The 13,615-nt window shown below is 48.9% G+C and overlaps 1 protein-coding gene across 2 annotated transcripts in view; it reads left to right on the top strand.

The window, feature by feature from the left end:
* The first annotated feature begins 3,251 nt into the window (after positions 1-3,251).
* The window catches only part of GRAMD1A (GRAM domain containing 1A), a 55,121-nt gene continuing 44,757 nt past the window's right edge, over positions 3,252-13,615 (top strand). Inside the window, exon 1 of one of the 2 annotated variants that reach the window (XM_077932117.1) lies at positions 3,252-3,343. Coding sequence is in view for 1 of the 2 variants with exons in the window: in XM_077932116.1 (XP_077788242.1) it covers positions 8,002-8,009 (8 nt within the window). In the remaining variant the exon portion in view is untranslated. Of the gene's footprint in view, positions 3,344-7,832; positions 8,010-13,615 lie in introns of those variants that run through there. The other variant, XM_077932116.1, reaches the window with a different exon arrangement.

Raw genomic sequence — 13,615 nt, 5'->3', positions numbered from 1 at the left:
AGGTGAGTTTTCTACAGGGGTGGCCAACCTTTTAGGGGGCTGCTCAGACCCCACATTCACATTTTGCTAACCCTCTGGGGGTTGCATGCCAGGGGCAGGTGAAGCTACCCCACACTTGAGCATGCACACTTTCATATGATCAATTTGATAATTGGGGAAAGGAAAGGTTTCACCACCACCACCGCTCTGGGCTTTTCCCACCTCCTCCTTTCTCTCTTTGCTGTTGCCACCAAAAGCAATGCATTCTTTTACAGTGGGAAGCAGAACAGATTGCTTCAGGAGCCAAATCAGTCCCCTGAAAAGAGGGGGTAGCTGGCTCTGTTCTCCAGTGGTGAAAGGAAGGGTATGGAGAGATTTTAGCTCCATGATGGAACACGCACTTGGCAGGTCGAAGGTCCTGGGATCGCCAGTGGAAATGAGCAGGGAACCTCTGGCCCATGTTCCAGTGTTGCTCTTGCTAGGGGGTCCCGTTTGTCTTTTCAGAATGGGGAGATGAGCCCTGCAATGCTCAGTGGTGGGAGAGCACAGCACGTCCATGCGTTTAAAAGTGCCCAAAAGGTCTTGTGTAGGCAAAGGTGCGGCTTCCTCCTGTCTGAGCTGCTTTGGACATCATTTGTCACTAGAGGGAATCGCTTCACCCTGAACGACACGGCGGCCAGTTAAATAAAGACAGGAATGGATTTCCCCCCTCCGAACTGTTTTGAAGAGGCACGGAGTGCAGCAAGGTGTGGTGACAGCTTGTAGTTGAAGCCGGTACTTCAAAAGCATGCCCCTTTTAGATTTCTTAAGAGCTTTTTATTGCAACGCCAAAGTGACATCTGGAAAAGGACCCGCTCACTATGCAGGAGCGGCTGCTTGTTCTATTTTTTATGTTGTCCAATGTGCAGCTAAAACAATAACAAAAACAGACCCCTGTCCGAAAGAGATGCAGCTGCACAGCATTTGCTCTCCAATCTCTCTCTATACACATGCTTTATATTTTATCCCAATACAGTAGTCTGGTACAGAAAAAAGGTTTCTTAAATGTTACGCCAGTCCCTTGAAGGAGTCAATCTTTGAACGGAAAGAGGTTTTTAAAATATTGTATTACATGTGATAACTGGCTTACAAATACGAGGAGGCCTGTGTTAAGCACAAATGTTTGAGTATATGTTCGCTGTTCATGCAATTATCACCACCTGCTTCCTGAATCATGTGTAAATATATCTGTAACTCAGGATAATGCTTCACTCGCCTGATGAAGATGGACTGTAGTCCACGACGCCTTATGCTGCAATACATTTACAGTGGTACCTTGGGTTAAGTACCACTGTAATTCGTTCCAGAGGTCCGTTCTTAACCTGAAACTGTTCTTAACCTGAGGTACCACTTTAACTAATGGGGCCTCCCGCTGCCGCCGCTCCGCCGGAGCAGGATTTCTGTTCTCATCCTGAAGCAAAGTTCTTAACCCGAGGTACTATTTCTTGGTTAGCAGAGTCTGTAACCTGAAGCATATGTAACCTGAAGCGTATGTAACCCAAGGTACCACTGTATCAGTCTTAAATATGCCGCAAGACTCTTAGCAGTGTTTGCTGCAGTAGACGTAAATGTGACCTTGTGCCTGTAGCTCTTTGAAGGGGCTATCGAAGGCAGGAGCCCAAGCAAAGTGACGCCTTCCCCAATAAGTTAACAGTTACAGAACAAGTTGTTCTTTCTTCAAAGGATGCAGGCTCCCTCACTAACATTGGCATACACATGGTAAAACAAAGAGGCGATAAAAGACTCTGGAATATAAGAACCCATCTTGTCCAAAATCCTGTTTTCACAGTGGCCAAACAGATGCCTCTAGGAAGCCCGTAAGGAAGACCTGAGAGCGACAGCAACACTCCCCACTTGTGGTTCCCGTAGGGCTGTGCATACAAACCTGGTTCCAGCCCCGAATCAATTTGGGGGATGGAGCTTTTGTTGCATCTTCCTCGCCCCCTATACCGTGAAGGGCAGCAGGGCCAATCCCACTGAGCTCTGCTCCTCCAGCGTGTTCTCTGGGGCATGTGGTGAAGCAGATCCCTGAAGCCTGCAGTATTGCACCCTGTGTTCTCCCACTGCTGAGCAGAAGCTTCAGTCCTGTTCGGTTTGACAAATGTACCTGTGTTCCCTTGCTGGGAACAGGTGTGCACGGCTTAAACGTCCTCCTTGTCCTGCATCCTGACACTCCTGGATCACTCCAGAAGACCCTGGAAAATTGGGTTATCTAACTCAGCTGGGGATTTAGAATTTGGCATAGCCCTAATTCCCAGGGAGGCCTACTAATTCTCTTACAGTGGAGGTTAGAAACATTGATAGCCTTATTCCCTGCGAGTGTATCTAACCCTTTTTTAAAGCCATTCGAGTCAGTGGCCATCGAGACGTCTTGTGAGAGTGAATCCCATCGTTTATAACTGCACAGAGTGAAGAAGTATTTGCTTTTGTCTGTCCTGAATCGTCCTTTTCCGTGCAAACAGCGGGTGATTTATTAACGGAAATGTGGGGGGTGGGTGGGCAGGAAACAAGTCGACCTATTCTGTCAAATGCCCGGAGGAAACGGTGCGTTGCTGGCGTAATGCCAATATGACGTGTGCCCGTGCACCATGGATGTCTGATAAGCTTCCAGGCAAATCTCGACTTGTGTTTACTTTGGGTTTATTGGCTTGCAAAGCAAATATGGTTCCATGTTCACTTTTCTTTTGGGACTGAAGGGACACGTGCCAGGCAGAAGCAGAGCCAGGATCTTCCTGCTCATCCAATTCTGCATTTGGCCACCAGCTCCAAACTCCCACCGGCCATTCTGACGGGTGGATGGGAAGCTGGAGCCCCCGATCTGGAGGGCCACAGGCTGCCCAAACCTTTCTTTTAAGTCCTTGCACAATGCCTTTTATTTCAGCGGCAGTCAAAAGTGGTGCTGTCTGGATTTTGGTTGGACTACATTTCCCACCAGCCCAGGCCAGAAAGGCCAAATGAGGGTAATGGGAGTTATAATCCACAAAGCCTGGAAGGCCCCCCAATTGGCTACCCCTGCTTTTATCTGGAAGCGTTACTAGTGGATTTGAGGGGAGCCTTTTTTGCAGAGGCCGAGAATATGAGGGTTGTCCTTGCCTTTTGTGTTTGTTTTTTTAAATCAAGGAAGTAGATGCACACTCCCAAGAATGAGCATAGCTCACAAAGGCAACAGCCACAGAATGCAGAGTGTCCGTTGGAAAAGGAAAACGGAAAAACGAGTGGGTGTCGGGTAGAACGGTTGCCTTGAGCTCTTTCAGTTTATGTAATCCCAGTGGAGGAGATGGCTGGGCAGCTGGCACAACGAAGGAGAAACAAGCCTTACTAGGAGGTGAGGTATTTTACTACAGGCCCCACCTGTTGTTTTAGCCTCTGGACCTAGAGATATTACTCCCACACCGTTTTCCCCCGTTACTTGAGGTGTGTGGTGAACTTTCTGCCCTCCAGATGTGGCTGAACTACAACTCCCACTGTCCCCAGCCATTGGTCATGTTTGCTCGGGTTGATGGGATTTGTGGTTCAGGAACAACCCCGGGCGTTTGGCTGATTTGACATCCGATGCCCTTTTAAATGTATTGTGGGAGTGGTTTGCCATTGTTATTTTTATTATGCATTTTGTTGTTTTTATTTTGCATTTTTTTTTGTTGTGAACAAAATTTAACAAATTTAAATGACAACATTTGGAGGGACAAAAGGTTCCTGCGCCTCACACTTCAACACTGCTTACTGTTTTGAGGTTTTTTTGTGTTGATGAGGGTTGGTTTTGCTCATTCTGCTGAATGGGGTCCTAGACGTTTGCCACAGACAGCACCACTGTCTGAGATTTTACAATGAGATTTATTTATTTACAGTGTTTTACACACACACACACACACACACACACCTTTTAGCAGAAAAGATTTTTGGAGCAGTTTACAAAAATCAGTCCTAAGACAGGTCCTGCTTTCAGACAATTTAAAAGGATATGGCACATGAGGAAAAGGCAATGGGAGGGAGGAGGGGAAAGCAAGTTCTAGTGCAAGTTTTTTGGAAGTTGTGGCCAATGGCTGTGGCAGTTTGGGCAGTTTTGATAAAGGGCAGCCCCTCCCTTGAAACACTGTTCTGCCCCTGCCAGATCAGATCCCAGAGCAAAGCTGGTGACAATGTCTAGGTCAGAAGGATACAGCATCTCCTGCCACGCAGCTCTTCCCTTGAATAACTGGCTTGAAAGCAGCGATAATCCTCAGAGGAAGGGTGCTTGATGGAGATACTCTCCTCCCTTGCCAATATCAGTAATTACTGTTGTGAGCAATAAAAAGAAACACACTTCAAAAAAGTCCCTCCTCTCACAAGATCCTGGAAAAAACGGTTTAAGAAAACAGGATCTGGTGTTTGCAAATGTTAAAAATGTGGATGCTCAGCCCTCAAAGTGTAAAAATATGCTATAAAAAAACCCAACTACTTCAGTGGTTTGTTCGCCTCCTATATTTGTTCATTTGTTTATCTATCTATTTATTGGGGCTTCCCCTGGGCATCAGGTTAGTCACTTTGAGAATGTGAGGTGCTGGGGTGAGATGGACCTGTGGCTTGACACGGAGGGTCTTTTCTTATGATCTAATTTTTAAAATGTCTACCCGCACTTTTTGACTGCAAAGCTCCCCTCCCAACAACAGCTTGCAATACATTAAAAAAAAAAAGGATGGTAAGATAAACAAACAAGCATAAAACATAGTCAATATCAGAATGCTAATTCTGGAACCCAAACTAAAATACCATTCAAGAACCTAAGAAGGCCCATCTAGTCCAGCATCCCGTTCTCACTGCCAGTGGAAGCCAAATAAATAGAGCAGATGGAGCAAAACCATGTACAGTACTGTAGTTGTTCTTTCCATGCATATTATTTTTCTCCTTGGGAAGCTGAGTGTTTGTCTGATGTCAAATTCAGATTGTGTAATTATAGTTGCTTGGAAGGTCTTGTGCAACAAACCCTCATCCCCAAAAGTCAAAGTGTGGGAACTGTATGGGATAAAGCTTGCTCTGATGCAACATCGCCAAACCTACACCACCTAATCTCCATGCAAACAAATCAGCATGACTGCTCAATAAGCAGGTAGCCTGGAAGTGTCACTGGTGCTGATACTCAATAGGCTCCACTCTGTGCCCTTGTAGCAAGCTTTGAGCCAACCCAACCTCCAAAGGTAAGGAGGCACGGAGCAAGGCCTCTAATGCCGAATGTACCTGGTTGGCAGAGTTGCCTTTCAGGGCCTGCTAACCTTTTTCAACCAGGAGGCACATCAGTAATTCCGAGAAAGTGCTATAGGTGCGTTACAAAATGGCTGCCATGGGGGGGTGACGAAGCACAAAATGGCTGCTGCGGGCGTGGGGGCACAAGTGCGAAATGGCTGCCACATCTGAAAGGGCATGAAAAGAGGCACTAGCGCAAAATGGTGTCAGCATGCCCCTGCATAAATGCGCGGGGGGGGGGGGGGCGTATTACCTGCAAGGGCCCTGACTCAGAGAGATGCTCTTTGTGTCTTTCCTCTGGGCCCATCTTAGGCAGTCACATTCAAAAAGTACAATGGCTGCACAAGCTGTTTCTGTGTGTGTATGACGTACTGGCTCCATGTTTGAGGAGACCCTCTGGGCAAATGCTCTGGTGGACCCCCCTCTTCTATTAATGGGCTCTGGCAGGCTTAGCTGATAGCACCATGTTGCAAGTCTAGGGGCATTGTAGGAAATTTAAATAGGCCTAGTTGCCTTGGCCTGCTTGGAGTTACTAGGCCAGAAAATTATTTTAAGGGGGGAGTCCAGAGCACATATCAGCAACCCAAGGAAGGCAGGTGCCAGTCTGTATATGTGTGTGCCTGTGTATGTAGCAGAGGAATTCTATTTGTTCCGAAACAAAATTGTGCCATTTGAATGCTGGGAAATTCACTTCCCCTACAATGACCTCAAAGACAATGTCTGGGCAGCTCTCCCACGAATGAGTACTGTACATTTATTGCACATTTTAAAATTCCATCATTTGGAAAGGCCCTGCGTTTGTCTACCACCGTGAAATGAGTCAGGAGGCTTGTGTGTGTCTTGGAAAGGGTGCTTGTTTTGAAAAGCGCACCAAAATTGTTTAACTATTCCTAGGAGTACATAACTGCTTGGCAAGGGAAGGACACCAGTAGCTGATCCAGTGCATACCGCAAAGTGCATGGCTGCATGCTGGAAGTGCAGTGATGTCATATAAACAATGGCTAGAGGAAGTAGGTTTGGATGTGGGTTCTGGTTCCATTTAAGACATCATCTGCACATAGGGAGAGGCAGTTGTCGGATAATGACAGCTTAAAGAAGCAATACAATTGTCTAGCAAATAATGTTTACATTCCTTTTGAGAATAAAAAAAAAGGAAAATGTAGCATCATAAGTTTGATTTGGAATGGCTGACCCTTAATGCTGAAAATGTTGTATTTGTGGACTTATTTATATAGTGCCATGAATTTGCGAATTCATGGCACTATATTACAGGCCTCTGCTTCTAGGAGCCTACAATTAAAGTTCACAACTGAGGAAGAGGGAAATGGGGAACGGGCAACGCTCAGCGGAAGAGCATCAGTGATCAGTCCCTGGCATCTCCAGGTACCAAGGCAGGGAGAGACCCTTGCCTGATGTTCTGCAAAGCCTCTACCAGTCAGTAGTAGTCAGGGGTAGTCAATGTGGTGCCCTCCAGATGCTGGGACTATAGCTTCCATCATCCTTGATCATTAATCATGCTGGCGTAGCCTAATGAGTTTTTCATTTACAACATCTGGAGGGCACCATGTTGGAGGGCACAGTTGGTAGAGCATAAGTCTCTTAATCGCAGGGTTGTGGGTTCAAGCCCAACGTTGGGCAAAAGATTCCTGGATTGCAGGGGGTTGGGCAAGATGACCTTGGTGGTCCTTTCCAGTTCTACGTTTCTGTGATTCTATGAAGGGCAGTGGTTTCACTGTGTAAGGCAGCCTCCTAAAAGAGGCATTTATTTCACTTAGTTACAGTGGGTTATGGAGACTAAGGAATTAATGTGTCACCCACACCCACCTCATTCCCAGCAGTGGAGGTTGGCTAATTGCTGGTGTCAAACCATTCCTGAAGACTGTTTCTGTGGAATAAAGGGCAAGCAGTTGCTTCTGCTTTTGAAACCTGGTTTTCTAACTACCGTATAACTAAATCTGAGATCTTGTTGATGCATTTTTAATGTTAAGCATTAACTATCCAGAAACAATAGTTTTACACCTTGCGCAGGCACATACTCTCTGTCTTCCTCCCAGTATTGCAGCAGACTCCATAATTGGGCAACTATCCAAAGCGTAAGATTTATTTATTTTTTAAAAATGGATTCTTTTCCCGAGCTGCGCAGCAAAGGCAGCCTGGAATTCTGATTCCACCGAAGGAAGACATGCGCTGCCGTCCCAGTGATTCGCTCAAGGTCAACGCGACTCCCCAGGCCTGCCTGATCATTTTCCCCGCCCGCAACGTTTTGGGAGCGGAAGAACCCAGGAGTCCGGGCTGCCAGCCCCGGTCCGCTAGACCCCTAACTTTCTCTGGCCCTGGCCAGGAACCCAGCTTCCCAGATCCACTTCCAGATCCAGAAACGAACCCCACGAGAACCCAGCCTGCTTTGCCAGCCTAACTAGGCCGCTCCCCCCTCTTTATTGGGGTGCGTGCGTGCGCGGAATAGAGCGGACCCAGGAGTCCCGGCTCGGCTCCCCGCACCCCCCGCCTCTGGCCCCTCCCCCTCCGGCTTGCCTTCGCTGCCGCGCTGCGCGGTGCTGGAGCCGCCGGGGGTGCGCGCAACGAAAGGGGCGGCCGCCGCCGCCGAGGAAGGAGGAGGGCGGGGAGGGACGGAGGGAGCGCGGGGCCTGCCTCTCCTTCCTCTTCCTCTGCGCGGCACCAGGGCCGCCGGCCGGGACCAGCGCTCGCCTCTCCATCCCGGCCGGGCGGGGAGGGGGGAGCCGCCCGCCCCGCTGGCCGCCTTGGGCTATGTTCGAGTAAGGAAAGCGCGGCGCGGGGGGACCGGGGTGCGTGGCCGGCGGGCGGGAGGGATCGGCGGCGAGCGATGCCGGCCGCGTCGGGAGCGGGAAGAAGAGCCAGGATCGCGCCGAGGGAGGACGGCTCTTGGCTGCAAGCAGGGGGCGGGGAGGTGGGGGGATCGGGGCTGCGGGGATCTCTCAAGCCGGGCTGGGAAAGCAGGCGACCGTCTCCTCCTCCTCCTCCTCCGGGCTTGTGCCCGCTCTCCCAGCGCTTCGGAAGCCGGACTGGCCACTTGTCAGCTGAGAGGCGGAGAAGGATGGATGGAGGCAGAGGGATGGACACAAAGGAGCTGCCGGGAAGGAGGGAGAGGGCGGGTGGCAATGGAGGGTTGTGTTTGCGTGGGACCCGGGAAACGGGTTTCTTTCTCTCTCTTTCTCGCTCTGTCTCTCTCTTCGCGGAGGTGCAGATCTTCCAAAACACCCGGCGGGGCGGAGGAGCAAAACCCTCGGCTCCTCTGCCTTAATCTCCGGAAGGCGCTGGGGGAAAGGGCAGCGCACGCGCGCGCGTTTGCAAGCTCTTTTTGGAAAGTCTTGTAGGATTGGGGGGGGGGGGAGGCGGGGGGAGGTTTCAGATCGGTCAGCCCCCCTCCCCCCCGCTGCACTCCGATTTCTCCCACCCACTCCCTTTGCTACAGGTGCGTGTTTATCAGCGTCTAGTTCTCTCACGGTGTGACATCAGTCTGTGTTCAGCAGTGGTAGCAGCGTGGTCTTTGTAGCGCCATCGTCGGGGAAGCCTTTGTTCCGCGTGTCCCTCCACGCATTTACGTGTTCTTGTGTGTTCATATGGATGCAACGAGGAGGGGGCTTGAGATCCCATCCCCCACTGCATAAACTGATATTCTCCATCGCAATACTGGAAAGTGTTAGGGTACAGGGAGAGTGTCGCCCGTTGTTCTCCCCTTCATCTCCTTGGGGAAGGGGTCGATGAAGGTGAGACTTGGATTGACAGCTGTGCGGAAGGGTGATGGGCAGCAGTAGCTCTTGGCCCATCTGGGAGTTAGAACATAATTCTCTGGCCTCTGCTGACTTCTTGGGCTTGTGTGTTTGTGTATAAAAGAATAATAATAATGCCTGTGCTAGCAGACACACACGCACGCATGTGCCTTGTGATTAAATGGGGGAAAGTTGGAACCAGGATCTCCTGAGATTCCTTCTTTACTCTGGGGAGGTATTTGTCAGTGGCTTTTTAGTAAAAGGAACAGGCTTGTGTGAGGTTCTTCATGATTGGGCTTTTAAGCTAAGGAGCTTTTAATTTCAATATACTTTTTTTGGAGTACAGGAAAGTAAAGGGAATCCCTTGAGTTGTGTGTGTGTGTGTGTGTGTGTTTTCTTCAAGCTTCTAATTTAAGTGCTTGTGGTTAAAGCGGTTTTACAAATTGGTTTTACAAAGTTCTGATTTTATTACTTCAATATTTTAAAGGCCAGTCTTACGATATTGAGAATATGGAGATTATAGGACTAGGGGGTAAGAAAGTAATAAAATATTACATTTGGCCCCAATACAAGTTTTCCAACTCATGCTGGAGTATCTGGTGCTATCCAGATATTTCTGGATTGCAACTCCCACCAGCTCTGCCCATTGGCATATGGAGACCACCATGGTGGTTTTAGGTTAGAGTCTTCTGATGATCCAGACCACTGAGTGTCACAAGCAGAAAATAGGATTCCTGATGACCAGGTAGTAACAGGTTACTTAAGTAAGTGAGCCAAGTTTCGTACGTCAGACCAATAAACAAATGTGGTATATAGCCAAATGGATCTGGATCTAAATAGATTAGATCCTGAACATAAAGGCAAACCTATCGATTGAGGTTCATTTCACCCATCACAAGAAAAAACAAGTCTCTTCATTTCTAGTGTGGATAAATAATATACTTTCTGTACCATCTGAAGGTCATTTGGATGCCTGAAAACACACAGAACATGAACTCCTGGTAGTCAAAAGACATTCACATTACAAGAAGGTCACAGTTGCCCCATGGATCTCATTGACATTAGCGAGTTATCAGGGAGGCTCCAGATGAAAACTTCTGAAGTATCTTTCCTTACACGAACCATGGGTTAAAACCACAGGGTTTAGCCCTGAATTCCTCCGCAGCTGTACAATTAGGTGTCTTTTACACATTCTCACAGCCCCATGAAAACTACCGTATTTTTTGCTCCATAACACTCACTTTTTTTCCTCCTAGAAAGTAAGGGGAAATGTCTGTGCGTGTTATGGAGCGAATGCCTACGGATGGCGGGGGAATCTGCTGCAGTCGTGAGCAGAGGATCCATGGTTCCCCTTCCTTCCCTCCTCCGTGGCTTGCTTTGCTCGCTTTGAAACAGCAAAGCGGGAGAAGAGCCACTGAGTGGGGAGGAGAGAGAGCCTGGTTACAAAGCACGGATCCACATGGATCCTCAGGATTTTTGCACTGGGTCACCCCAAATTCACCATCAGATCACATAGCATGTCCATGGCTACAGCTTGCACCAAAAAAATCACGCACCCACTGTTGCTTGGGGCCGCAGTGGTGCAAAAACGTGGTTACAAAGCATGGATCCACATGGATCCTCAGGATTTTTGCATTGGGCTACCCCAAACTCACCGTGAGATCGCATGTCTGTGGCCACAGCATGAACCACAAAAATCATACATCCACTGTTTTGTTTAGAATATTTTTTTTCTTGTTTTCCTCCTCTAAAAACTATGTTATGGTCGGGTGCGTGTTATAGAGCAAAAAATATGGTATTTATGAGCAGCTCCTGTGCAGCCACTCGGGCAATAGGCTAATCACGCAGATCTTTCGCACAGAATCAGAAGTGCTCCCTTCCTGGTGCAGTTCTAATTCCATAGAAAAGACTTAATATCAGGGATGGAGAAGTTGTGGCCCTAGACATGTTGCTGGACTCCAAGTCCCATCACCCTTGACAAATGGTCTCTCTGGCCAGGGCTGATGAGAATTTGAGTCCAACAACAGAAGGAGGGCCACACAGTTCCCCCCCTCCCTGACCTCTGCAATCAGGCCTCTCAGCCACGCCACTGGGTTATTTATGCATTCTCAGTGCATGGGAGCTGCTGGCGGTTACAACGCTTTCAGGAGGCCAGGAAAACATAAAAAGGCATGTCAGGGCAAGGCTGACCCCAACCCACCTCCCCCAGGAAGTTTGGCTACCCAAGCAACTCCACAGCAACTTGGGGAAAGTGGGCCTCAGGATGCCTTCCTTGTATGTGTGTGGCTCCACCATCCTTTCGCAAGTGACCTTCGGGTGTGTCTTTTGGATCACGTGCAGCCAGCACCTCCGAAAACCTTGTTACCCTAATCAGCTGCTTGAGTGGCTTGTGCGATTTGGATCAGCCGCAGTCTACACTGAGGGTGTTTCGAAAACACCCTGAAGTGTGGAGAATCCCTGTGACAAAAGCTTGAGCCCTTTGGGGGGGGGGCACAGCCGCCCCTGTGCCTTCCTATTCTGGAGGTGAGGACCCCAGGCAATAGAAGTGGCTCACAGGAAACCCTTGTCTCTTCCCCCCCACCCCACAATGCCTGACATCTGGGGCAGCATCCTGCCAATCTGGCACAATTCTGGCTGCAAATGTGGTTCCTGCCTTGGCACAGGGCTCTCTGATCTGAATCCTCAGCCTCCCACCACCTGCGGGGATGAACTGTCGCTCTCTGTCTGTCGACCCTTTCCCTGTCAGCCCTCCGGTTCCTGTGACAGCCGCCCCCATCTGCTGAAGGCCTGACCTCTTCCTCCCCCTGGACACCGGGGTCCGCGTGGCACGTGGATGGGAGGCAAGGCACGGGAACTAGGTTGCTCAATGCCATGCCAAGGTCGGCCCCAGAGAGAGCATTAGCATTTCATTAGAGCGGATGCTGTGGCCACACAGAGCATGGGAGAGCAAGGAGCATGACATGCACAGTCCCCTATGCCCTTTCTTTCTCAGCCCCAGCCCACACCCTTGCTCTTCTTCTGACAATAACCCTGCTCCTTTCTGCTGCCGTTTGGTGTGCTTCTGTAACCTCTTTTTAGGCTTAGTGCACACCATACATTTAAAGGACACCCCCCCTCGAGTCCTGGGAACTGCAGCATGCTGAAAGGTATTGTATGTCTGTGAGCAATAACTACAGTTCCCGGGGTTCTTTTTTAGGAGGGGAAATGTGCTTTAAATGTATGGCATGTATGCAGCCCTTTTCATATTTTAATGATTTTTTTTTAATCCACATGGGGTATACCATAGTTGGCTCTTGTGCTTTATGAATAGGGAAACAGTGCATGCAAAATCTGGGGCCAGCCATGAGAGGTTTTAAGAGGGGCTGATCTGGAGGCTTGACTAATTTTGGAGGGTGTTAATGACAGGTTGGGGTGACCTTTGTCAAGTATGAAGCTGGAATAATTATTTCCGTAAGCCTCAAAGATCTGTAGTGTTAATTCTTTACAGGCCTAGGATCCACTCGCTTTAACTATTTTGCAACATAGGGCCCAGTTATTATTTCTCATCCATTTATGTTTCTCTGTTTCTCTCTTCTTTCCCACTTTCTCGTGGCACAAAGCCGGCTACAGTTATTGTTGTTGTGGATGTTATTTAATTTACATACAGCTTAATGGCAAACTAGGCATTTAAGGCATTTATGAGTAAAAAAACCCATGACAGAAAGATTAAACATTCCTAATTAAAACATGCAACCAAGCTATCCCATTTAAAAAACGTTGCAGTTAAATTGGGTGGGCCCTTCCTAGCAAGTATGGATGGCATCTGTCTATCTCGGGAGACAATGGAAGGGTGTGCCTTTGGAGGTGAAGTCAAACCATCGGAGAGTTACAGCACCTGCTGTGGCTATAGAGACCGATACGGAAGAGACATGTTTTGTTGCAGCGGGGGCAGATGAAGGTGTTTGGCTGCAAGTATATATGCATCAGTACGCAGCAGCTGCAGTGCCACAATCAGTGGGTGGCTGTGAGCTGTCCACCCTATTTTTAGTGTCAACATTGGTAGGCCCTCTGGGGCTCTGGGCTAAGGTTGCCAGATGTTGCAATTGGCCTGTCAAGGCATATCTGTGCTGCAGTCACAACAGTCTGTCTCGTCTCCCAGGGTATCTTGGGAATTGCACTTGTGTACATAAAGCTACCTGAGTTGGCAGCGGCCACCACATCTTGCAGTAGCAAATCCCGTAGTTTTTTCTTTGAAGGTGACCCGGAAACTACAACTAATCCAGAATGTGGTAGCTAGACTGGTGACTGGGAGCGGCTGCCGAGACCACATAACACCGGTCTTGAAAGACCTACATTGGCTCCCAGTACATTTCCGAGCACAATTCAAAATGTTGGTGCTGACCTTTAAAGCCCTAAACGGCCTCGGTCCAGTATACCTGAAGGAGAGTCTCCACCTCCATAGTTCAGCCCGGACACTGATGTCCAGTGCCGAGGGCCTTCTGGTGGTTCCCTCGCTGTGAGAAGCCAAGTTACAGGGAACCAGGCAGAGGGCCTTCTCGGTAGTGGCACCCGCCTTGTGGAACACCCTCCCACCAGATTTCAAAGAGAAAAACAACTACCAGACTTTTAGAAGGCATCTGAAGGCAGCCCTG

This window comes from Podarcis muralis, chromosome 7, assembly GCF_964188315.1.
Source record: "Podarcis muralis chromosome 7, rPodMur119.hap1.1, whole genome shotgun sequence".
Lineage (NCBI taxonomy): Eukaryota > Metazoa > Chordata > Lepidosauria > Squamata > Lacertidae > Podarcis > Podarcis muralis.
The sequence above is the reverse complement of the archived record's forward strand: the minus strand, read 5'-3'. Positions and strand labels throughout refer to the sequence as shown.